This window comes from Tiliqua scincoides, chromosome 3 (assembly GCF_035046505.1).
Source record: "Tiliqua scincoides isolate rTilSci1 chromosome 3, rTilSci1.hap2, whole genome shotgun sequence".
NCBI classification, from domain to species: Eukaryota; Metazoa; Chordata; class Lepidosauria; order Squamata; family Scincidae; genus Tiliqua; species Tiliqua scincoides.
Window position 1 is genome coordinate 133,716,058 of NC_089823.1, and position 23,967 is coordinate 133,740,024.

The window sequence follows — 23,967 nt, forward strand, 5'->3', positions numbered from 1 at the left end:
CTGCACTGGCACTGGAAAATTGGAAGACCCTGAAACTGTCAACACCACTGCTAATTCTGCTTCAGATTTCCCAAGAGAGCAACTGTACCCCAAAATGCTTTGCCTTCAGCCAATGGATAGCTTTTTACCCTGCCTCCAGCACTCCAAATTCAAATGGACAATCTCCAGATTCTTGTGGTTGTCACATTCCCAAAGCTGGAGAATGATTTCAGGCCATTAAAGACAATTCAGTCAAATCCTTGAGCACCTATCCCAAAGCCATAACAATAGGAACATTCATGCTATCAAGACATCCAAATTCCACTAACCTAGCAGTCAAAACACAGAAATAATATGATTTGGTCTTCATGCAGTTAAAAAAAGATGTGCATTCTATTACTTCTACAAAACCAATCTTGTGTTTTGGAACACTTTTAGGATAGCTCGAGTATTGGGAGGATTATCTCAGCAAATAGAATTGTGAGAATTATTATTGTTATTGTTGTTATTTATTAAGATGTACTGCTTTTTGGCAAAAGTTGTTCACAAAGCTGTTTACATAGTAAAATAAATCAATAAATAGTTCCCTGTCCCCAAAGGGCTCACAATCAAAAGTTGATGGACCAGGAAAGACACCACTCCTGAGTGAGACTGGCCCGGAGCCTGTCATTTAAATGCTACAATTCTATGCATACTTACTTGGGAGTAACACTTGTTGAACTCAGTGGTATTTACTTCCAAGTAAGCATGCATAGGCTTGGGCTGTCATGGTATGCTTTATTCTTCTCAAAAAAAGAAAGAATAAAGAGGCAGAAGGGAAGCTAAGAGAGGAAGCACTGCAGGTGAGGTCAAAATGGCACTTTGTGCTCAATGTTATCTATTCTGCTCCATAAGAACATGAGAGGAGTCATGCTGGAAAAGAGCAAGGGGTCAGCTAGTCCAACTAGCCAGATGGTTCTGGGAAGCCCACGAGCAGGAATCCTTTTGCCTGTTTGTCCCCCAGCAACTGATATTCAGATACTGCTCCCACAGCTGGATGTTCCATTTATCTATTATAACCAAAAGCTTTTGTCAGATTCAGGCTACAATCCTATCTACACTTACCTGGGAATAAGCCCCACTGATTATAATGGGTCTTACTTCGGAGTAGATATGCATGGGCTTGGGCTATCAGTGTATATATAAAGCTGGGGTGTTTCCCCCCATCACTTTTTACTTAGTGAGATTGGATCTGATTTGTCATTTTGTTTGTTCACTCAGTTTGGAGAGGTCCGTTTATAGAACTACTTCTTGTAAAAGTGGCTGCTTATGCAGAAAGGAAAGATCTGGAGCAACAGATCAGTGTTTTGCTGGGTTGTGGGTTGTTTTGTTTTGAGGACTACTGGACTGAATGAAAGTATATCGATTCTGGAGCTGTGGTTGGTTCTTTGTCCAGTAGGTGGTGGACACAGGGCAGAGGCTCTGCTGCATCACTAAATAGCAGCAGCAGCAAAAATTAAATGGGAGTAGAAATGCATCAGAAACAAAAAATGTGACTTAAAGCAACTGTGGCCTTCAAACCTATGAGGGGTGCCTGTTCAGGTTTCAGTAGGGATGAGAGAAGGTGAGGTGTGGGAGTGTATTTGTGTGTGTGTGTGTGTGTGAGAGAGAGAATGAGAGACAGACTTTGCCTAACATGAAATTATTAGGGAGCACTGCTGTAGCATTGTGACTAACTGCGCAATCCAATGCACATCTACTCCGAAACAGGTTCTATTGTGTCCAATAGGACTTACTCCCAAGAAAGTGTATATAGAATTGCACCCTAAGAGATTGAGAGCCCAATCCTATGGACATCTGTTCTGAAGTCCCATTATAGTCAGTGGGCTTACTTCCAGGTTAGTGTGGATAAGATTGCAGCCTGAGTTGTGAACCAGGAAGTTCCCAGTTCAAATCCTCCCTCAGGCACAAATTTACTGTATTTACTGTACACAAATTTACTGTAGGCTGCCTAGGCAAGCTGTTATCTCTCAGCCTCAGTGCCACTTATCCTCATCTTCAATATGGGGATTATTCTCACAGGATTACTGGTTTACTTCGTTAACACTGCTTTGAAGACACTGCTGTAGATGTTGCAAAATATTGTTACCTGTCTGCCTTACAGTTGTGCCTGTTCAGAGTCTCAGGTTTGATGAAAGAATGTTAATGATCAGTAGATTTTGGCAGCACCAGGGAAAAAGTGTGAGGGAGAGAAGGACCAATAACCATTTGCCAAGCTTAAACCTATCTACTGAGAAGTAAGGTACAATGATTTTCCGTAACATTTTCATCCAAATAAATACGTATATCCCCCCCATATCCCTGGATCTGGTTATCCATGGTTCTCTGTGTCCCCTGCACCCATTTACTTTGTTTAGGTGCTTCCCACTGATGCCAGGCAAAAATGTTTCTTCCTTACTGAACGGTATAAGCATGCAAGCTAACGGCACAACGTGCAGGCAGGCAACCTGAATACCCGAAGAGACTAATCGCACATCAACAGGAAGCTCAGCTAAAGTTTTGCTGATTGCAGCTATGAAGCAGGAGATCAGGTAGCTGAAGAGCATGGTGAGGTCGCATCTGCAGACCACCTTGTGCTGCACTTGTGAAAGAGAGCATGAGCAAGCAAGCTCTCTCCTTGTTTAGTGGTAGTAGCTCTCATATAATCTATCTAAAGCAGGCTTTAGATTGTGTGGCATCACAGCCTTGATCTCCAGACCCTGACAGGTGCACAGCATCAGCCCAAGATGGTGCTGCTCTGAAGCAGATCTGTCTCTTGAGTAATTAGAGGTCCACTAGTCCACTACATGTAGGCAGCCTGTCTCCTTAAAAGAGCGGTTTCCCCCCCCCCCCACTCTTCTGTCTGACATGAACCAGACAGTCTGTGCGTATCAATGGGAAGTTGCCATTATGTGAACCAAATTGCTTTAGGGTCGTTTCATCCTCCCCCATCATCTGTATGTGAATGTGTCCATGTGCATATACTGTATTGAATTTTCAAGGAAGCATCTGGCATCATGATTTATTGGAAGGAAGAGCTCCTTGGAAGCCTTGGCTATTCTGCCTGATTGGTGCATGGAGGCCACAGTAGCAGGGAGGTGCCCGTGATCATGCCCTGTAAACTTGTGGAGCTAATTTATCCTACTTTACAGAAACTAGCTATGTGGACGCAGTGTTAATTATTGCTGTGGTAGATACAACTATGTCTCTTTCCGCCACCTTCTTCCTGAATGTGTTGCATCCTTCTCTCTCCCTCCCTCCTCTCCCCCAACAACATCACTGCTTACTGTCGCCCCCCCCATTCCTTCCTTCCAGCTTGTCCTTCCCCCCCAGAGCACTTAGATGATAACCAAGGATGGATGAGCAACCTTTCAGCAGCGCATGCCTTTTAGTAGTCAGCAAAGCTCCTTCAGCTCAGCAATTATTCATCTTGTTGTTCATGAGCAGGGGGCAAATGAAAGAAAGGAAGAACAAATGGCAGCCAGCCATGGGAGGGGGTGGCTCTGACGACTTGGACGTGCCTTCACTGAGCTCTGGTGGACAAGGCAGCTTGTAAGGACGAGCCCATGTTTGTCTGATGGATCTCTCTGATCGCTCTGCTTTTGTTCTTCCCAGGCTCTTTTGAGATCTCCGTCCGGTCAGAACCATCTGCAGAGAGCAGGTAAAAAAAACACAGAGATATTACTATTCTTATTCTTATTAAGAATATTTACCACTTTTCTACAAAAAAAGCTCTTAAAATGGGTTCTATAGCTAAATAAATAAATGTTGCCTGATTGTGACCCCAAAAGTGCTCATAATCTGAAAATATGCAGAACAGCCACCAGCATAGTCTCTGGAGAGACACTACTGGGGTGAATAGGGACAGCGTTGGCAGCCTATTATCAGGTATGCATGGATTCTGTGATTTTCTGAAGGACAAGCTTTGTTACTGGGTAAAAAGAGTCAGCACTGTACAAGCCCTGCTTCTGTTCTTAAAAACAGCAAGTTTCTAGTCCTTAAGATTGTGATGGGCTAGATATGATACTCCCTTATTCCAACTCAGAACATTGGCCAACTTGGCTCACGCACTTCCTTTGTCTGACTTGCAGCTCTTCAAGGTCTCAGATACAGGTCTTTCCCACATCTGTTTCCTGGGATCCTTTTAATGTGAGATGGCAGGAATTGAGTTAGAGACTTCCTGTTTGCAAACTACGGGCACAATCCAAACCTGTGCTGGAGCAGGCAACCCAGGAGACTTGCAGTGCATCCAACACAGGTTTGTTGACTGCAGTGGCTCAGCCGGGGCAAGGGGAAGCGCTTCCCCTTACCCCTGGGTAAGGGCTGCGCACCCCAATGGGTCTCCTCAGAGCTGGTGCAAGTCCGAGGAGAGCGGAGCGGCTCAAAGCCGCTCCGTTCTCCCCAGGGATGGGTTTGGGATCTGGCATAACCACCGGATCCCAGCCCCGCCCCCGGCTCCCTGCACACCCATCCCCAGGGCCACCCATCGCTCGCCCGCTTTTCCCCCACCCAGAAACGCCTCCCTCCTGCCTCCTCCCTGCCCTCCACACCTACCTTCGCTGCTTGTGTTGGTGCGGGTGCACTGGCACAAGCGGTGGGGAGTAAGCCACTGCGGAGGCTTCTCAGTGCATTGGCGCATCTGGATGCGCTGACGCAGCTTCCTCCCACGGAGGCGCAAACGTGCTTTTCAGCACGTTTGTGACCCTCCAGGGGCTCCTTTGCCAGCATAACTGTTTGTTAGGATTGCACCCTACATAGGTTACCACTGAGTTGGGTGAAGGCCTCCCTTCTAACAGGTAGCCTGAAAGTTTTGAAATATCAGTAGGATTTCCAGTGCATAAGTTATACAGATCACTGAATTTAGGTTTGTGTTATTTAAAATTCATACAATAAGATTACACTTACAGCCCAATCCTATGGGCACACTGCACAACCGGAACTTGTGTTCTGGTGGTGCAGCATGCTTTGCAGTTGTCACAAAAGATGATGTGCCATTCAGCACAGCTGGGCCACCGCCACAAGCAGTCATGGCCACGTGCCAGTGGCCTACCAAGAAGCCCCAGCATTTGTAAGTCACTAAGGGTGCAATCCTAACCCACTTTCCAGCACCGATGTAAGGGCAATGCAGCTCCGAGGTAAGGGAACAAACATTCCCTTGCGTTGAGGAAGCCTCCATGAGTGCCCCCCAACTGCAGGATGCAGCACATGTCCCATTGGCACAGCTATGCCAGTGCTGGAAAGTGGGTTAGGATTTGAGCCTCAGTCAGCATGGGAATGGGGGTGGGTGCGTGAAGCAGATCAGTGAGGGAGAGGAATGGGATGGTGACAAGGGCAGGAAGAAGGGCTGATCAAGGCCGGGAAGGGGTTGGTATCGCTGACAGTAAAACTACTGATATCTTATATCTTCCTGACCTCAATTTGCCTTTCCAGATCCACTGAGACTTGCACCCAGTGGCGTAGCTAATGATCGTGTAGCCCGGTGCCAAGCTCAAAACGTTGCCCTGGAAGTGATGTCACAACAGGAAGTGACATCACGCTCAGGCTTTTAAAAAAGTGAAACTTGGGAGGAGCCCACATTCTCCCCACAGCAGCTTGCCATCCACTTGCTGTGCTGCCTTGTCTCAGTCAGTGGCATAGCTAAGGCATCTATCTGCAACCTGGGGTCAAAGAAGATTTGCAGCCCCCCCCCAGACAAAATCAAATTTAATGAATAAATAAAAAGTATGCCCCTTAGTGGTCAGAGACACTATGCTGGGATGAAGAGGGATGGTTATTCTCCCCTTGCTAAATATGAGAGGCACCACTTGAAAAAGTGCCTTTTTATTCAGTTAGCAGGGGTAACAGTATTATGATACATGGAAATGAGAGCTGACTCATATTAACACCTTATTGGTTTCATGCTGTATCATGATAACATGTCATTGCAACATGTCAATAACATGCCATTGTTAGTACAATCAGGTTAGTACAATCAGTACAATCAGTTTCATGGGTCAGTTTTGAGTTAAGAATATCCACTTTTTGTTTCATAAGGCAGTTGTGTTTTAATTTTATGGTTAATTGGCCATAACGTTTGATAGAATATAGATATTCCAATGCAGTTTGTTTCATTGCATTCAGCATAAAGTTACCTTTCCAGTTATATATAACTTGATGGTATTATTCATACATACCAAGATTTTCACAATTTTGGTAATTAGTGTCAAGCTCAGCTTGTTGCCCCTGTAAATCTTGATGCCTGGTGAAACTGCTACCCCCTGCACTCCCTTAGCTACTCTACTGCTTGCACCAAGCCCAAACAAACCCTGGAGACTTAACCCTGGGCAAGGGAAAAATGTTCCCTTACCTGGAGTCCTCTGGACCTGCCCCCTAGCAGGTTGCAGCTATGTTGATGGTGGGAGGTTAGATAGGATTGGGCTGATAGATGCTCTACAGATGGCGAGCAAACAAAAAGATAACACTGTACACATTCTACCGTACTACACATTCAGTGCTTTTGTCCAAGCTGTTTACAGAGGCACCCTAAACCAAAATCTTATCTCCTGTTTCCAGTGTCCAGCACATGTGAGATGGATCCCTTTGGCTATTACACTGGATCTCTAAGTGTGACAGTCTCTGGGCTAGCATGCTTAAACTGGTCAGACTTCCCTGATTACATTGAGCAGTATCCCAACCATGGATTAGGGAACCACAGCTACTGCAGGAATCCAGACGGTGGAGCAACCCCTTGGTGTTTCTATCAACTTGCCTCCGGAGCAGTTGCCTGGGCCAACTGTGATTGTAACCAGGGTAAGTATATATTTTATTTCTTTATTAAAATGTTTATACCCTTTCTTTTGGGCTTCAGGCATCTTGCAACAATCACTTAAAAACTGCAAAAACAATAAAAAACCATTCATTAAAAACAACTGACCAAAAAAGTTGGATAGATCTACCTGGGGAATCTGGAGAAAAGAATTTGCCTGAAAGGAAATCTGGATGTGGAGCACAGTAGGAAAAAGCAGAAAGAGGACAAATCTTAACAGACAATCCTAAGGAGGCAGTAACTGATTGAAATACATTCTGGGTACAAAGTCAAAAGCAACTGTTTATTAGTTTGATGACTCCTAGCTAGTTATATGATTAGGAGATTACAGTTTTCTTAGTGTGTTACCTTGCTTACAGTGCAATACCTTGTATCCAGCACAAGATAGGATCCAAAATCGGCTCAGCCGGAGGCAAGGGGAAACTCTTCCCCTTACTCCCAGGTAAGCCACTGCAGCCCCAATGGGTCTCCAGAGAGCGAATAAGTCCATGAGTGAAGGAGCTTGAAGCCGCTCTGCGTTGCTCGGGAACAGGGGATAAGATCCAGCATAAGAGCCAGGTCCCAGCCCCTCCTCCCAGTCCCTGCTTGTCCACCCCCAGGACCGCCCTCCTCCCCCGGGACCGCCCTCCCCCGCTCCAGAATGCCCAAGGGTGTTTCTGGATTGCACCCTTAGTTGAGTTTTGACATTGTGAATCTCTAATAATCCTTTATATGGTTTTATCAAATTATAACATTTTACATTGGCTCCCTCTTCCGTTGTGATCTAAAGTTCAATAATCCTGTATCTGTAAGTTCTCCATGCTATCTAATTTGCAGACTCTTGTGTTCTGCAGTCTGAAATCCTGAGATTCCGATGGATTATGTGACAATAATTTACCCATGTAAAATTGATGGTCTAGTCAGTTACTGCTTACAGTTCTTCAGGTGGTGGTAGTCTATACAATTCAGCAAGAGATGCCTTGCCTGTTGCACACAATCCTCAAACTTTATTAAGCTTTTGAAGATTCCACTGATTTTCTTCCGCTGATCTTCTTGTGGCCTCTCTGTTTTGACAGGTGCTGTGCGATTGATGGAGGATGGCCAGGTGGAGCTATACTTCAATGGGATGTGGGGCACTATCTGCGGAGATCATTGGACAGACTGGGATGCCAGCGTGGTCTGCAGACAGCTGGGTCTTGGGTAGGAACATCTCATTGCAAAGTCATGGTTTCTCCATCAATATAACCCTCTTTGATGTTGTTGACTGGAATTCCCCTGATATTCTAAGCAGTGTTTCTCAAACTTTTACCATTGGGACTGGGGATAATCCCCTGGGGATTTAATCCCCTGGGGGCTGGGGATAAGAATAGGCCCTCAGTTTGGCTGTACTTGTCGTAAGAGGCGACTAAACAGCTACCGGGTAGATGGGACTTGTCAGCCTGGGAAGGCAGCTCATCTGAGAGAAGGAAAACTCTGATCCCAAACCTCCACTGCCTTGTGGCTACATCCAGTTATGGAAAAAGCTTCAGGAGTCAACCTCGAGGCAAAATCCGGAGCCGGAGTCCTTGAGGCAGTTCATGGCTGAACACAGTCACGTTCTGGCAACTCCTGCGACGCTGCTGGAACCAACCGTATTGGCCTCTGCCTTTCCATTTGACCATTTCGGTGATGTGGAGAGGGGGGATTTGCTGCATGGGTAACAGCCTATCCTCCATACCTACTTTACCCAGGCTTCGCGCACTGGAGAGGACACTCTGTTCCAGAGCCACCATTCAGAGCGTGACACCATAGTCTTCCGAGACTGAAGGATGCCAACAACAGCACTGGGACCCACTTTTTAGAAAGAGAATCTGTCAGGACCCACTGGAAGTGATGTCATGACCCGAAGTGATATCATCAAGCAGGAAGAGTTTTAACAATCCTAGGCTGTAATCCTACCCACATTTACCCAGGAGTAAGTCCCATTTACTATCATTGTTAAAAGCAAAAATATAGTAGCCTGTTAAAAGTACAGATCTGCAACAGTTCCCCAAATGCAGTCACATACTATGGTAGCATCAAGTCTAATATATTAAAAATAAAAAATTGAAATGAATGGGGACCCACCTGAAATTGGCTAACGACCCACTTAGTGTGTCCTGACCCATAGTTTGAGAAACACTGTAGTAGACAAACCTCTCTCAACAGAATATTTTTAGAGGGAAAGCCACCACAAGAGGGCCCTGCTTCAGATCCACACCAAACTGGTCTGACAGAGTCCTCAAGTGTCAGCTGTTTTCATGCAATGGTTTTTATCTTTTGCAGTATTTTCCTTGCCCTTCTGTGCTTTTACAGGGTGTTTATGGTATGGCCTCTTTAATAAACTGACCTAATAGCAAATAATGGTGTAAAATAAGGGGTATATGCATAATTGTAATTCTGTGACTTGACCAAGGTGGAAATGGGGTGTAGTTCATGAAGTAATCATTTTCTGACTGGTGGTTCAATGGAAGGTGTGGAGGCTGCAGCAAATAAGACCACTGAGGGAAGCAAAATCTTAACATTGTTGACGACATTCAGCTGGGTTATTGAGTTTTATCCTTTCTGGCTTAGTGAAATTGGCACAGCTCGGAGAGAGAACTATTCTGGTCTGGGGCTGATGCCCTTCCACATGTACTCTGCAAACTGTCGTGGGGATGAGAAGATGCTGTTGCAGTGCAGTTATCAAAAGATGTCCACAACATGCGTCCAAGGAGTTGCAGTGGCCAATTGTGTTCCACCTCAAGGTAACCTGAGAATGATGCACCAAACCTTTCAGCAACATGACAGGCAACAGGCAGTTATTTTTTAGAGAGCTGATAAAAGCCACTGTTACCCATGGCATCATGCATTTTGTTTTGTCCTCGCTGCTCTCTCTGCTTAATGAGGTTTTAGAAGCAATGCCAAAATGTTTACCAAAAACAGCAGTGGGATGAGAGTGTACATTACAGGCAACGCTGCTTCCTTCATACAACTTGAACCTGAAATTCCTTCTACCATCTCTCTCTGTGCTCCATTACTCCAGGCCCTCCAGCCTGGCTCTGATACTGGAAGTGAGAAGTTCTGGAAGACAACTGCCTAAGAGCCCAATCCTGAGCTAAGTGCGCCAGTTTACCTCCAGCACACACTGTCACAAATGTGCCGTAGGCATGTTTGCAAGCCCTAACATTGGGCAAGCACTGGTGCTAGCCCAGTGCTGGCTGGTGCTGGGCTAGGACTGGTGGAGCACCCGAGCTCTGCCGCTTGGCAGTCGCATGGACCGCCGAGCAGCAGAGAGGTAAGCAGGGGTGTGGGGGGAGGCGGAGAGGAGGCGTTCTGGGGAGGGGGAGGCAGGCGGAGGGTGGGGAGAGGGCGGGGAGGAGGCATGATGGGGAGACGGGAAGAGGGTGGGGGGAGGTGTGCCGGGGAGGGAGCAGGGAGGTAGGGAGGTGGGACTGGTGGAGCTCCACCAGATCTAAAGCCTCCGTGATAGATACTTTATTTACGATCATCCGACCAGCTAATCACAGACAACAAAACAAAATACCCAAAATTAAGACCAACACCCCTTTCCACATATATAAAAATAATAAAATCAGAGATTTACACTCTCAATTTTCTTTCTTACCAACTGTGCAGCATGACAGAAGCGGGCAAAAGCCTCCATGTTGGGCTTGCGGCCCGACACGGAGGCTTTTACTTCATTGCCGACCTTTTGGTCAGCAGTGAATCGATTAGCCCCATTGTGGGGCTACTCCCTTTGCCCGGGGGAAGGGGACAAAAATCCCCTTCTCCCAAGGTGCCGCTGGCAGCTGACCAAGGCATACAGGATGCGGTGGCAGCCATTTTTGGCGCTGCTACAGCCCCATGCACCAGGCAGCTCAGGATTGGGCTGTAAAGCAACAGAGTGTAGGGAGGTAAGAAGGGGGGGGTCAGCTCCCCTCACCCACACATTTCTCTTGTTGTAGAATCAGAACCCTCCCCAGACCTACACACACACAGACTTTATATGTGATTGGGGAAGACATATGAATAAACTAACTGCAGCTGCTTCAATCAGGTCAACTGAATATTTAGCAAGTGTGGCCCAGTGGATAGTTTGGATTTCTCACTTAGGAGGAGATCTGGATTCAAGCTCTAATGCACCAATTCACTATTTTTAATACGTAAAATGTGAAACATTGACTTACGTTGTTGTTGTATTATGAGGATGAATGTGAAGACACACCCTGACAAACAAACATGAGGATGGCCAGTCTTTCCCAGTCAGACTCTGGCTTATGTGCCCTCAAGACTAAGCCAGACATCTGCCTGCAAGTTACAAATTCTTGGTGATCTGCTGTCCCAATCAAGCTAGGAAGCCTTATTACCTGTAAGTGACTCACTTTGTCAGGACTTGCAGGGAAATGGTCTCTCTCACCCAGGGAATTAAGATTATTTTGAATGCATAGTAGTCAGAAGCAGCCCTTTTAGGAAGGGGCAATTCCTGTTCTGCCCTCATGATGGAGCTTGATGTTCCCCCTTACCCCCTTTGTTAGCCCACTGAATATGTTACATAACAGATATGTTAGATGAGGGTGTCAAACCTGTTTCATACAGAGGACCAAAGTTAGCATTCATGGTGCCTGCTAAGGGCCAGAAGTGACATCATTAAGCAGAAATTGACATTATTAAGCAGAAAGTGGCCAGAAATAAGCACTTTGTTCTCACATAGAAACTCAGTTGCAAAGGACAGAAAAGAAAATGTGCAAATTTGTTCATATTTTCAAGCTATGAGAGAGCCCATTTATCGAGCTGGGACAGTTTAGTTATAATGAGGGCTGCTTCGTCTAGTGGGTGGAAAGAAGAGGTTTGAGGGATGAGTGGAAGTCTACCATGATGGCCACTGGGGCACTGTCTGTGATGATCAATGGGATGACAAGGATGCTGAAGTGGTTTGCAGACACCTGAGGAAAACTTGTGGTGTCTGAAAGGATTGTTATCTTCATTGTCTGGGCTCTTTTATTCCTTGTGTCCTTTTGATTTTTTTCTTCCTTGTCTTCTCACCCTTTCCTGAAGAGCAGGTATCGGGTCTCCGCTTCGTCTAGTGGGTGGAAAGAAGAGGTTTGAGGGACGAGTGGAAGTCTATCACGATGGCCACTGGGGCACTGTCTGTGATGATCAATGGGATGACAAGGATGCTGAAGTGGTTTGCAGACACCTGGGCCTCAGGTAACTCACAATCTGGTGCTCTTTGGCAGCACCTTGATGAATGCAGAATTGTCATACTGAATCATATTAAAATTAATGTTTTTTACATTATTGATCCTTGCAGTGTGTATGCTTCTCTTTCCCCCAGTGGAATGCCAAAGGCAGTGTCTTGGGCTCACTTTGGGCAGGGCTCAGGCCCAATCCTCTTGGATGAAATGGAGTGCTCAGGGAATGAATTTTTACTGGACCAGTGCAAGAAGAGTAACTGGAGAGAGCACAACTGTGACCACATTGAAGATGCAGGGGTAATCTGTGACCCTTTTGCAGGTATGCATCTCTTTGGGACACTTCCAGTGAATATGTAGTCCCTCGCATGTCGGAGAGGAAGGTTATATCTTAGTCTTTTCCCTGTCATACTCATTTCCCTGTCTATGTGCAGAGACTTTCATTTTGTAGAGAGAAGCTCCGCCATGTGAGCCTCCACTTGCAGTCTATAACGATAATACTGGTAACCAATTTTATGATCTCAGTGAGCTTTGCACTTTGGTCCCAAAGGTTACAGTCTGCTCCCTTCACTGGCCTATGATCCGTATGTCCAAGTCCTATTGGCTGCTTATGCTTGCAGAACACATATTTTAATTATGAAAAGAATATGCTCATTTTTTAAAAAGTGTGTTCCTAAAACTTCTACAAGTATGTGTACATTCAGGGCTACCTTGTCATGAAGTGACATGAAGATAACAGTTTAGGCAGCAGATTCAGGATGGGAGGTGTGTGTGTGTGTCATTTTCTTGATTACAACTTCATGATTAAAAAAATGAATGGGGAACTTTTCATTTCAAATGCCAAAAATGTCTCCAGCTGCACTTTTTTTTGTCTTTTTCTCAGTTCTTTATTATTCACTTTTAAAAATTACAACCCCAAGTAAATACATTCAATAAGCTGTTCCAACTGATGAAAAACGGCAATAAATTTATTTCTCATGTAAGTTCCATTGTTTTCCAGTGAGAAGAAGCACATGCTTATATATCTCCCACTGAAATCAGTTAATTCTCTTGTCACTTCTGTTCACCTTTTCTCAAGAAGATAGGGAGCAAAGAAACTTCCTTACTGATTACTTATCTGTATCTCTCTCATCCTAGCAGAAGGTTCTATCCGACTGGTAGGGGGCAAGAACCCAAATGAAGGAAGAGTTGAGGTATACTACAATGGAGGTTGGGGATGTGTGTGTGATGACGGCTGGACAGGTATCAATGCCCTGGTGGCCTGCAGGCAGCTGGGTTTCAGGTAAATCCAAAGATAAGAAAATGGATTAAGTGATGTGAAGTTATCCAAATGCACCAGATGTGAAACAGGCAGATGTTGTTTGGAGCAGCTTTCGATGTTGTTTTCCATCCATTCTCAGCACTAAGCATCCTCCCATCCCCATGGTTCAGCAGCCCTTAGGGGTGAAACTATGGTCACAAAAGTAATTATGTCCACTTAATTAGGACAACATGCCAAATCATAGTTAGCAAAAATCTTGATTGCAAACTCTCTTCATACTATAGTTTCTGACTCTGCTCTGCTGATCTGCCAGCCATGGTTTGCCAGCCAAACTTCCTTTAAGTATAGTTAGGATGATGTCTAAATCAAACCGGGCAGGGGATAAAATCTGACAAAAGTACTTTCTCACCCAGAGCAATAGGAAAACCTTGTGCTACTTTAATGGATCATGATCAGTAAAGAAAGTAAAGAATAGAAAATTGTGGATGTGGTACAGATTTTCTTCTTTGTAAAATGTTGACATGCTAACAAGATTCATTTTCGATTTTGTGTTCTCTCCCTATAAACTTTCTTAGAAATAGGCTCCTATGAAGTAGCTCATCTATTTTACAACTGAAATGGTTCTCCTGCTTTGCATTTATGGGTCCAGAGGAATATCAAGAGCTAGTTTAGGCTACTATTTTGTGAAGGAGGCTCTGAGAATGGGGTCTATCAACATCTTTGCTTCTTTCTTCTAGAGGCCCTGCAAGGCTGGCGTCAGCAGGGGAATTTGCTTCTGGTCAAGGCTTCATCTTGCTGGATGATGTAGACTGCACAGGTACCGAACTGTCTCTGTTTGACTGCCCCCACAGCAACTGGGGCCAGCATGACTGCTCACATGAAGAGGATGTGGGAATCCACTGTTCCCTGGACAGCAACAGGATCGCTGAAGATGTGACAAGTAACTGGCCATGGATTCTTCAAAAAAGTGAGAACTTGGTGCTGAGGCACCTGAAGCATGTTTGTGCAGCCCACCCCGTTACTGTGAAATCAGCTCTGGATTCTGTACTTACAGCCGCTTAGACCTAAGACATAGGACCTTCTAAGGTTAGACAGGTTTGAACTAGTAATGATGGGAGCAGTCACATTTGTTTGTTCAGATGTATACCCTGTTCAAGTATAAAATAGGGAGTGGGGTAGGTCTCATTTCAGCATTAAAATGCACAAATGAGGAGCACTGGATCCTTCCCCATCACCGTGCTCCCTTAAGTATTTTTCTTCCAGCTGAAAGAAAAAGGGCCTAATGTGGGGAGATAAGGGAGCAAGGTTTAGCTCCTACCTCCTGCACACAGGCATAACACACAATTTAAAAATTAGAACCGCCTCATTTTATTTACAGTTGATATATGAACAACAAGTGGGACTTCCACTGTCATGTCTAGTTTGACCCCAAAAAGGAACAGATCTGGGTTTACCCGTAATTACCCATAGACCCTTATCTATACTTTCAACTCACTTTTAGATCAGTCCTTTCAAATGAATGCATTCAGATATTCTTAATTCAGAATATAATGAATGCCATAAACTTTGTGTGCAGTCAAATATACATGGTTTCTTTCTTCGTTTCCCTCATTTTTCTTCCTAGCTTTTATGCCAGTTTGTTTCAGTTCCACAAAGAAAGGAGTTTTCTGAGTTCTCTCCTGAGCACATGGTCTTGTTTATTCATTAAGTGAGGCCATTAACAAGTGACTCATGAGCTTACCTCAGGTCTCATTCTATCACTCCTACTCTATTCAGTTGTTGTCACCCTCAAATGCTGGCCTTTAAAATGCAGGACTTCCAGTGCGGCTGGTGGATGGGGAGAGCACCAAAGAAGGGCGTGTTGAAGTTTTCCTGAATGGGCAGTGGGGCAGTGTCTGCGATGATGGCTGGACAGACAGAGATGCAGCTGTGGTGTGCAGGCAGCTAGGTTTCAGGTAATTGGATTGCAAAGCTCTGTTCAAAGGCAGAGGGTAGAATATTTAAAGTCCCTGGGCAACAACTAAATTTGTCTTAAGACTACTTTGCAAAGGGGGTGGGTGACCAGGATCTCATGCCTTCTCCTCTCCTACTCCTGCCCTGTTGCCTATATCTCTCTCTTGCTGTGGAGTCCAGCAGCATCCAGTGGTACTGTGGAGCCTGTGTGAGGCTGCCTGACTAGCTGGTTCTGTAATGCCCAGAAAGGATGTCATAAGAACATAAGAACAACCCTGCTGGATCAGGCCATAGGTCCATCTTGTCCAGCTTCCTGTATCTCACAGTGGCCCATCAAATGCCCCAAATGACCAGTCATCACTGGGTCACTGGAGGACCAAGGCAGCTGGCTGGGGCAGCTAACTGGGAGGGGTAGACCTGGCAAAGGTGGTTGGTTTCAAAAGCAGCTGAGACTAAAACAGAGGGGGGATGGAGAAGAAAGGCAGGAGGAAACAAGAGGTGTCGAAATGATCAGAAGGTTTTGCTACAGTACACCTTGCCCTCTACATGTAGCATGCAGGCCTGGAGCAAGTGGATTGCTCTGTAAGGGGCTGATGTTTGCAGAGGTCTTTGGCTTTAATGACTTTCTATTTATTTGATTCTTTTTCCTGCAGTGGTGCTGCAAAAGCCAAAATAATGGCTTATTTTGGTGAAGGACATGGACCCATCCATCTAGATAACGTGGAGTGCCGTGGCACTGAGCGCACCTTGGGGGAGTGTGTCACCCCTAAGAGTGGCATTCACAACTGCTGGCACAGTGAAGATGCTGGAGTGATCTGTGACTACATGGAAGAGGCGGTCCAGGCAATCCGAAACCCAGGTGCATGGCATCTGTTTTATGACCTTCTCTCTGGAAGCCGCTCCCTAAAAAGGCTGGGCAATGTTGTCTTTGGAGGAATTTTTGGTCAGGGCTGTGTGCTGGATAAAGTTTGCCTTTTGGAGAATCTTGGCATTTGTTAAGTTCTCAGTGTCAAGTTCTCAGTGTTGTAGAAGTTTCTAAATATTGTATTTGTGGGAGATACCCATACAAGGATAAAAGCATTATTAAAATGTGGGTTTGGCCTAGAAGGGAGTACTGATTGACTGTGGTATGAGGGCCTGTTCTTAATTGCTGTGGCTTTGTTGGCAGGTCCAGTGTTTGGCATGTGTGGACTCCGCTTGCTTCACCACCGCAAGAAAAGGATAATTGGTGGAAACAAATCTCTCAGGTACCGCACTTGCTTCTTGTGGTTCAGCAAGGCAAAACAGCTGTCACCCCGTGTCAGTTGACATGCATTTTGAGACAGCTTCCAAACATGTTGGTGTGGACCAATGTGTCTGACAGCTTCCTACATTCCTAGTCCAATTCTTGTACTGTATGATGAAAAACAATTTGACTGTTGAACATTTCATGGTTCTTTCTGTGATTGGCATAAATTATCCCAAGCAAAGGATTAATCTCTCTGATCCCGATCACTCGGTGCCTTGTTTTAGACGATGAGGAGATGTGTTATCTCGGATTATTTCTAATCCCATTTTAGCATGTTTAATCAATCTGTGGAAAGGTCAGAGTCCAGGTTGCTCTGCAACATGTGGGCAAATTTAACAGACCTTTTGCAAACAGCCAAAGAAGATGTAGTGAACTAGAGAGAGGGCATCCAAATTATGTAAGATAAATACAGAATGCGCATGCTGCTGCTTGTCACTGAATGCTTATCTCTCAATGTTAAGTGATTTTACGTTCAGATGAACTTAGCTACCTTTCAATTCTGTCTTCGGTTTATACCCTCTGGATGAGGATAAACTGGGATCTGCAAGCTCAAGTGGATTTAGCAACAAAGACCTGCTGGCATAGCACTGTGGCTGACTGGCATAATGTTATACTGGTGTGATACAACCAGAGTAAGGTCAAATAGGGATACAGTTGGAGTGTAGAGAGAAGCTGAATTTTGCTGAAATCCTATGCTTGCTACTAGATGGGTTAGATGCGTCCCACCGTACTTTACAGTAATACAGCCCTAGGCGAGAAACTGTAAACAGTGCCAATGGGAATTTTATTCCTGGGGGAGATAGCAGCTGGTGGGGGGGACATTGATCCAGATTGAGACCATGGTAGAACGAAAGGGATAAAGCATCCTTCCATCCTCATCATGGTCCTGACTAGGACCTCTGCACCTGATTTTTAACAAAGAAATCAAGCTCCAAAAACAAAACTGTGTATTTGACATAATGTGTAGTTCGGCACTCTTCCCCCCCCCCCCCCCATCTGATGCTGCTACAGGGTGACCCAAAAAAAACAGAACCCATAAAAATTTTATTAAATCCTACAAAGGTCCAGTAAATTTCAAGAAACTTACTGGACTCAAACTTATTGAGTATGAGGAAGATTATTGTTCCAATATTTCATGCACAAAGTCAACTTGTACACCCTGAAAGAAAAAAGAAGAAAAATTAAAATTAACAGTTTTATTCAAAGATTTGTGGGTTCTGTTTTTTTTGGGTCACCCTGTACTTGTTTAAGGGTGCAACCCTAACCAATTTTCCAGCACTGAAATAGCTGTGCCAGTGTGGTGTGCACTGCATCCTGCTGCGGGGAGGCAGTCGAGGGGGCCTCCTCAAGGTAAGAGCATGTTTGTTGCCTTACCTTGGGGGCTGCATTGTGGTTAAGTCAGTGCTGGAAAGTTGGTTAGGATTGCGCCCTAAATTACTTTTCCGTAGCTCTACTGTGGGCTTCAAGTTTTTAAACATTGTTTTATTCTACGAGACTGTGTGTTGTCTTGAAAACACATTGAAGTGGTATAAATTCCTTTAAATAAATAAGCAGTAGTACATCTACTACACAAAGACTAGATTGTTTATATTGTGAGAAAGTTGAGAAAGCATTTTGTGTGTGTGGGTGTAGGCATTTGTGAAGAATCTGATTGTACTACTAAACACTAAACACCCTGGTCTGAAGAAGCAGAGAATTCTGTTCTCATATCTGCCAGTGGTAGGCTTTAGGTCTCAAGCATTCAATAATACCATTTCCCACAATTCTCTCCTTTTGCCAGAATTCAGCTGTAAATTCCTTTGATACTTCTTGTTCTGTCTGCTTGTGCAGCTCCAAGCACCAGTGAGTTCCTGATCCTACCTGTGCTTTTAGAGTACTATAAAAGTATTGTAGCAGTCCTTTTCGGGTTACTGCACTGTAGACACTGGTTGATCCTAGATACTAATATCAAAGCACTGAGGATATATCCACACTACAGACTGACAGCCCAATCCTGAGCTGCCCGGAGCTTCCAGGCTTGGCGGCTCCATGCAGGACTCCTGCCGGATCCTGCGCCTCCCACGCTACCACAGGAGGCACCTCGGGAGAAGCGGACATTCGTCCCTTTCCCCCAAATAAGGGAAGCAGCCCCACAATGGGGCTACTCACTTTAGAGGAAACCAAAAGGTCAGTGCTAAAGTAAAGGCATTCGTGTAGCCCTCCACGAGTGCCTTGGATCCTGCGGAGCTGAGCTCCGTGGATCCACCTCTCCCCCTCCCCCGACACACCTCCCCCAGCCACACCTCCCCCCTCCCTGGAACTCCTCCCCCACACCCCTGGCCACACCTCTGTTGGCATCTGGTAAACGCAGACAGCTTACTCCCACTGCCCAAGGTCTCACAGCTTGGTACAGTTCCCGGGGAGTGTGTGCAGCAGCCGTGCTGGAAAGCTTGCTTCGAGGACAGAAATGCAGCACAGCCATCCGTCCAACAACCCCCTTGGTCCAGCAGTGGCTGCTTTGGCTTTATACAAAAGCTGGCCAATGGGTGCCTGTTTCAGGGCAGACTTCGGCTAATCAGCCCCACCCATTTCCACCTGTGTCCGTAGTCACTTCGCAGGCAGTCAACTAGCACCTGCTGAGTGACTCAGCACTTCTTGCCTGTAGCAGGCTTTTGCTGCCACTGCTGGGGCCAAACTTTACACCTTGACAGCCTCCCCCGGCCATGCCTTCCCCCTCCCCGGAATGCCTCCCCCATGCCCCCGGCCACGCCCCTGCTGCCTGGAATTTTTCCTTAGTCTGAAAAATTGGAATGTGTGATCTATTCACAATATTAGTTTGAAGATGAATTATATAACTGTCCTCAGCCTTAAAATCTTCATGTAAATAATTAAAGCTTGATTTTTTTTGCCAATTCTTTTTTTCTGGAATTTTGGGATCAGGAGGTAGCTGCTGGAATCAATGTTATCAATGGGCAGGAGGTCTGGTCTAGAGGGTTGAGCCTCCATTTGCCTGAAGATAACATCCGAAGGTCACCAGTTTGAGGCCACCGGCACCGTGAATGGCGTGACCTTGAAGCAGCTGACAAGCCCTGCCGAGTTATTCCACCTGCTCTTGAGGAGATGAAGGAGCTGCTTGTCAGCCTGCATGGGAGGAATCTAGAGGCCAGAAAGTGATAACAGACCATAAAAGATCCATCTGAAATGTTGCATGGTTCTTGAAAGATAGAACCTTTCTTCAATTGTAAAAATCCCTATGGGGATTTAGAACAGCCTGCCTATGTAAACCGCTTGAATTAAAGTCTGAGGAGAAATCTGACGACCTAGAAAGGCGGTATATAAATGCCTGTATTATTATTATTATTATTATTATTATTATTATTATTATTATTATTCAGGCCCAATCCTATCCAATTTTCTAGCAGTGATGCAGCCATGTCAAGGGGTATGTGTTGCAAGCTGCAGTGGGAGAGCAGTCATGGAGGCCTTGTCAAGGTAAGGGAGTATTTGTTCCCTTATGTTGGGGCTGCATTGAGGCTGCATCGGTGCTGGAAAATCAGATAGGACTGAGCCCTTAGCTTTGTTGTCCCCCAAAATGTCTAGCAGCTATCCCACAGCAGCTATCCCTCAGAAAAATACCATTGTGCAAGGTTGTATACGGGTGCTGAATCTCATAATTCATATGGAAACATTGAATATAAAGTGTGAATTTGAAAACTTGAATTTCATTTCTTCTGAATGAATTGGTGAGGGGCATCTTAAAACACTGTGGATTTTTGGGGTTTTGTTATTGTTGTTAATTATACTAAAATTAACCATCACAAAGTCATTTTGGAAACTCAGATATGTATTCAATTCTATAATATCAGTGGTTCCCAGAAGTATTTTTGTATAGTATATTCTTTATGCCTCTAGCTTGTGTTAATTATCATGTGCTTCAGGGACATGTGGTGGAGAGGGAGGCAGGTGAAGCACGTGGGCTGTGGGTGTTTGGGTGCCTCACATGGAGGTGGTGCTTTGTGAAGGACGCCAGTGGGGAGGCTCTGCATCACCTGCCTCCCCACCCACCGCATGTCCCTGATGTGCATATGAATTCCAAGGAACCTAAAAATGAAGTTAAAATGAGTTTGAGGAAGAACATTCACATGCATATTCTCAACTCTACTTGTAGAGAAGTCGGTCTTAAAAACAACCTTTGATGTCCAGAGGAATGAAAATTATAAGTCTTGAATGTAGATGAAGGTTTATTTCAGGACTGGAAACAAAACTGAGAAATGTGAAAAATGTGACTTCACTCTGGTACCATTCACTTTACTCTGGGTATCCCCACAAGCATACATCAAGGCAGCCTCTTTGTGAAAGATGCAAATCATTTGGGGCAAGGAATGGAAAAAACCACATTAACTTTTAATTGATAGCACATTACAGTGGTGCCCTTTCTGTCTATCCTTTTTCTTGTCTGTCTTTCTCACTGCTGCTTGCTTCGCTTTCAGAGGAGGTTGGCCATGGCAAGTCTCGCTGCGGTTAAAGGGGTTTCACAGAGATGCTCGTCTGCTGTGTGGAGCAACACTTATCAGCAATTGTTGGGTGGTGACAGCAGCACATTGTTTCAAAAGGTAACTGGGTGTAAGTGAGAAAAGTGTACCCAAAGGAGAAGCTGGGTAAGGCACAACTGTCATTCTGTCTCCCCATCGTATGGGTTTGCTCATCACAACTGAGATTGTGATTCCTATATGGTAGGAGACTCAGGGCGCAATCCTATCCTGCGCTGGAACAGGCAAGCCAAGAGGCTTGCACTGTATCCAGCGCAGGATAGGGGCCCAAAATGGCTCAACCAGAGGCAAGGGGAAACTTTTTCCCTTACCCCTGGGTACGGCACCCTGGCCCCAATGGGTCTCCTTGGACTTGTGCCACCTCCTGAGATGGCACAAGCCCAAGGAGAGTGGAGAGCCTTCAAGCTGCTCCAAACTCCCTAGGAACGAGGGTTGGGATCCAGCATAAGTGCTGGATCCCAGTCCCACCTCCTGCTCCCCACCTGCCCTCCCCCGGCCCACCCACCGCCTGCCCTCCCCCAGCCCAGGAATGCCTTCCTCCTGCCTCCTCCTCACCTCCTCCCTGCTCACCCCAGAGGCCTGCGTCAGCCCAGCTGGGCTGACGCAATCCTTGTCAAGGAAGCCAGCGCGGAGGCTTGCGTCAGCCTCTGCAGGCCAGTGCACCTCTGCGCGCCAGCGCAGCTTACTCTCAAGGAGATACAAACATGCTTTATGACTCATTTGTGACCCTCCTGGGCTGGTGCAAGGGACTTGTGCCCGCCCAAGTAGTTCTCAGGATTGCACCCTCAGCCAAATTCCTAAGGAATTTATTGTCCTTCCCTAAACTAACCCTAAATACAGAGAAGCCATGATTGACAATCTCTTCTGAGCACAGAGAGTGGTAGAAGTGATAATTTTAGTTGTTTGCTTATACAATATTGTAGATTTATATGGTGCTTTACCCAGTGTCTCCAAGGAAAAGTAACTGACTGACTGCTCTCTCATGATTAGGTTTGGAGTAGATGTGCGGCGCTACCTCTTACGAGTGGGAGACTATCATACAGGTGTGAGAGATGAGTTTGAAAGAGAGCTGCCTGTGGAGAAGATTGTCCTTCATAGGAACTATCAGTCTAGCAGCAATGACAATGACATTGCCCTGGTCAGAATCCGGGGGAAAGATGGCTCCTGTCTCTCCTTCAGCCACCACGTCCTTCCCATCTGCCTACCAAACAGGAAAGGGAAATCCTCAGTAGACAGACAGGCCTGCATCATATCTGGCTGGGGCGATACAGGTAAGTGATGATTTGTCATGTGAGTTTTCACAGGGAAGACCTGCAAGAATTAAAGTTAGTAAGAACTGGTAGGTAGAGTTTTCTCTATCCATCTGCAAAAGCCAGCTTTAGATTATTTTTTAGGGCACACACTGTAGTTATGAAGAGACACAAGGCACTAAAAGCACAGAACAAGCTGGTTGGCAGAAAAGTAGCCATTGTAGAATTAATTCAAAATTCAGATAAATTTGACAAGCGAATAAAAATCTGTGATAAATATCTGCCGTAGGGTTTTAATAATTATTGGTTAGGACTTCTGACAGTTAACAGAAATAAGGTCTCATAATCATAAAAATGTGGCCCCTCCCTGGAGGTTGGATGAAGCATCTGCTTCAAGTGATGGGCTGGGAAAAGCAACAAACTGGCAGGGCATACCCCGCACCTATCCATTGCCTCTGCTGGCTCACTGCCCATCCAGCCGCATAATCCTTCCACTGCTTGAGAAATAGCATTTCAGAAAATAGACCACAGACATCCCTGTGTTGGGCTGGTCCAGCTTCAGTTTCATGCCTTATGAAAGTTTCCAGCCCAGGTGACAACACTGATGCATGTCTGGAGACTTATAACTGGTGCCAGGCACAACTGGTTTTTGTGCACCAGCTGTGCAGCCACCCCCTTTCTTGGTGGGTAGGATCGTTGCTGTCATGTGTCTCTTGTTTCAGGGAGGTCATATTCCAGGACATTACTCCAGGGCTCAGTGCCCCTGCTCCCAAGAGAAGTGTGTGTGTCCCGCTATGGAAAGAAGTTTACTAATCGTATGCTCTGTGCCGGAAACCTTTCTGAAGATAACCGAGTGGACAGCTGTCAGGGAGACAGCGGCGGTCCACTTATGTGTCAAAGTTCAAGTGGACATTGGGTAATTCTGGGAATCACTTCCTGGGGTTATGGATGTGGCCGAAAAGACTCTCCTGGTGTTTATACAAAAGTCAGCAAATTTGTGCCCTGGATCAAGAAGGTGACCAAACTGAAATGAGAGTGGTCAATCTGACGAGAGAGTCACGTTGCTTTTACCCAGCAGAATTTTGTACGATTAGTGGTGACTGAAAAGTGTGGCTTCATTCTGTCTCTATGTGAGTGTTGGCTTTTTCCACTGGTACCTGACTAAGATGTATTTATGAGCAGATGCTGAGAAAAGGTTCTAGGCCATGAGCAGATGTTGAGAAGAGGCTCTAGAAGAAGAGGCATAGGCTCTAGGCCAGCAGCTTTCAACCTTTTTCATCTCATGGCACACTCACAAGGCACTAAAATTGTCAAGGCACACCACTGGTTTTTTGACAATAGACAGCATACTGCCAGTGGGAGACTCACATCCCTCAATGGCCCTTCCAATATATGACCCCCCCCAAACTCTCATGGCACACCTGCAGACCATTCATGGCACACCAATGTGCTGCAGCACACTGGTTGAAAATTGCTGCTCCAGGCCATTATTCAGCGTGGGTGAATAAATCCTTGTGCTTGATGTATTGGCATTCCCATTGACATGCACTGCATCCTTCGGTAAGAGGGGGCAGTTACAGAGGCCTCCTAAAGGTAAAGGAATGTTTGTTTCCTTACCTCAGGGCTACATTGCAGCTGCATTAGTGTTAGAAAGTTGGACAGGATTGGGCCCTAAGTCTGTCTGGAAGTATGATTTCCGTTTTAAATTAGGGT

The 23,967-nt window shown here is 45.6% G+C and overlaps 1 protein-coding gene across 1 annotated transcript; it reads left to right on the forward strand.

Moving 5' to 3' along the window:
- Positions 1-5,119: 5,119 nt before the first annotated feature.
- On the forward strand, positions 5,120-23,287 carry LOC136645133 (neurotrypsin-like). Its single transcript, XM_066621380.1, has 14 exons — positions 5,120-5,132; positions 6,550-6,786; positions 7,858-7,981; positions 9,374-9,546; positions 11,842-11,989; positions 12,117-12,295; positions 13,114-13,255; positions 13,972-14,174; positions 15,048-15,189; positions 15,841-16,046; positions 16,356-16,434; positions 20,945-21,067; positions 21,995-22,275; positions 22,977-23,287. The coding sequence occupies exons 1-14, from the start codon at positions 5,120-5,122 to the stop codon at positions 23,285-23,287; spliced, it is 2,361 nt and encodes a 786-aa protein (XP_066477477.1).
- Positions 23,288-23,967: the final 680 nt, after the last annotated feature.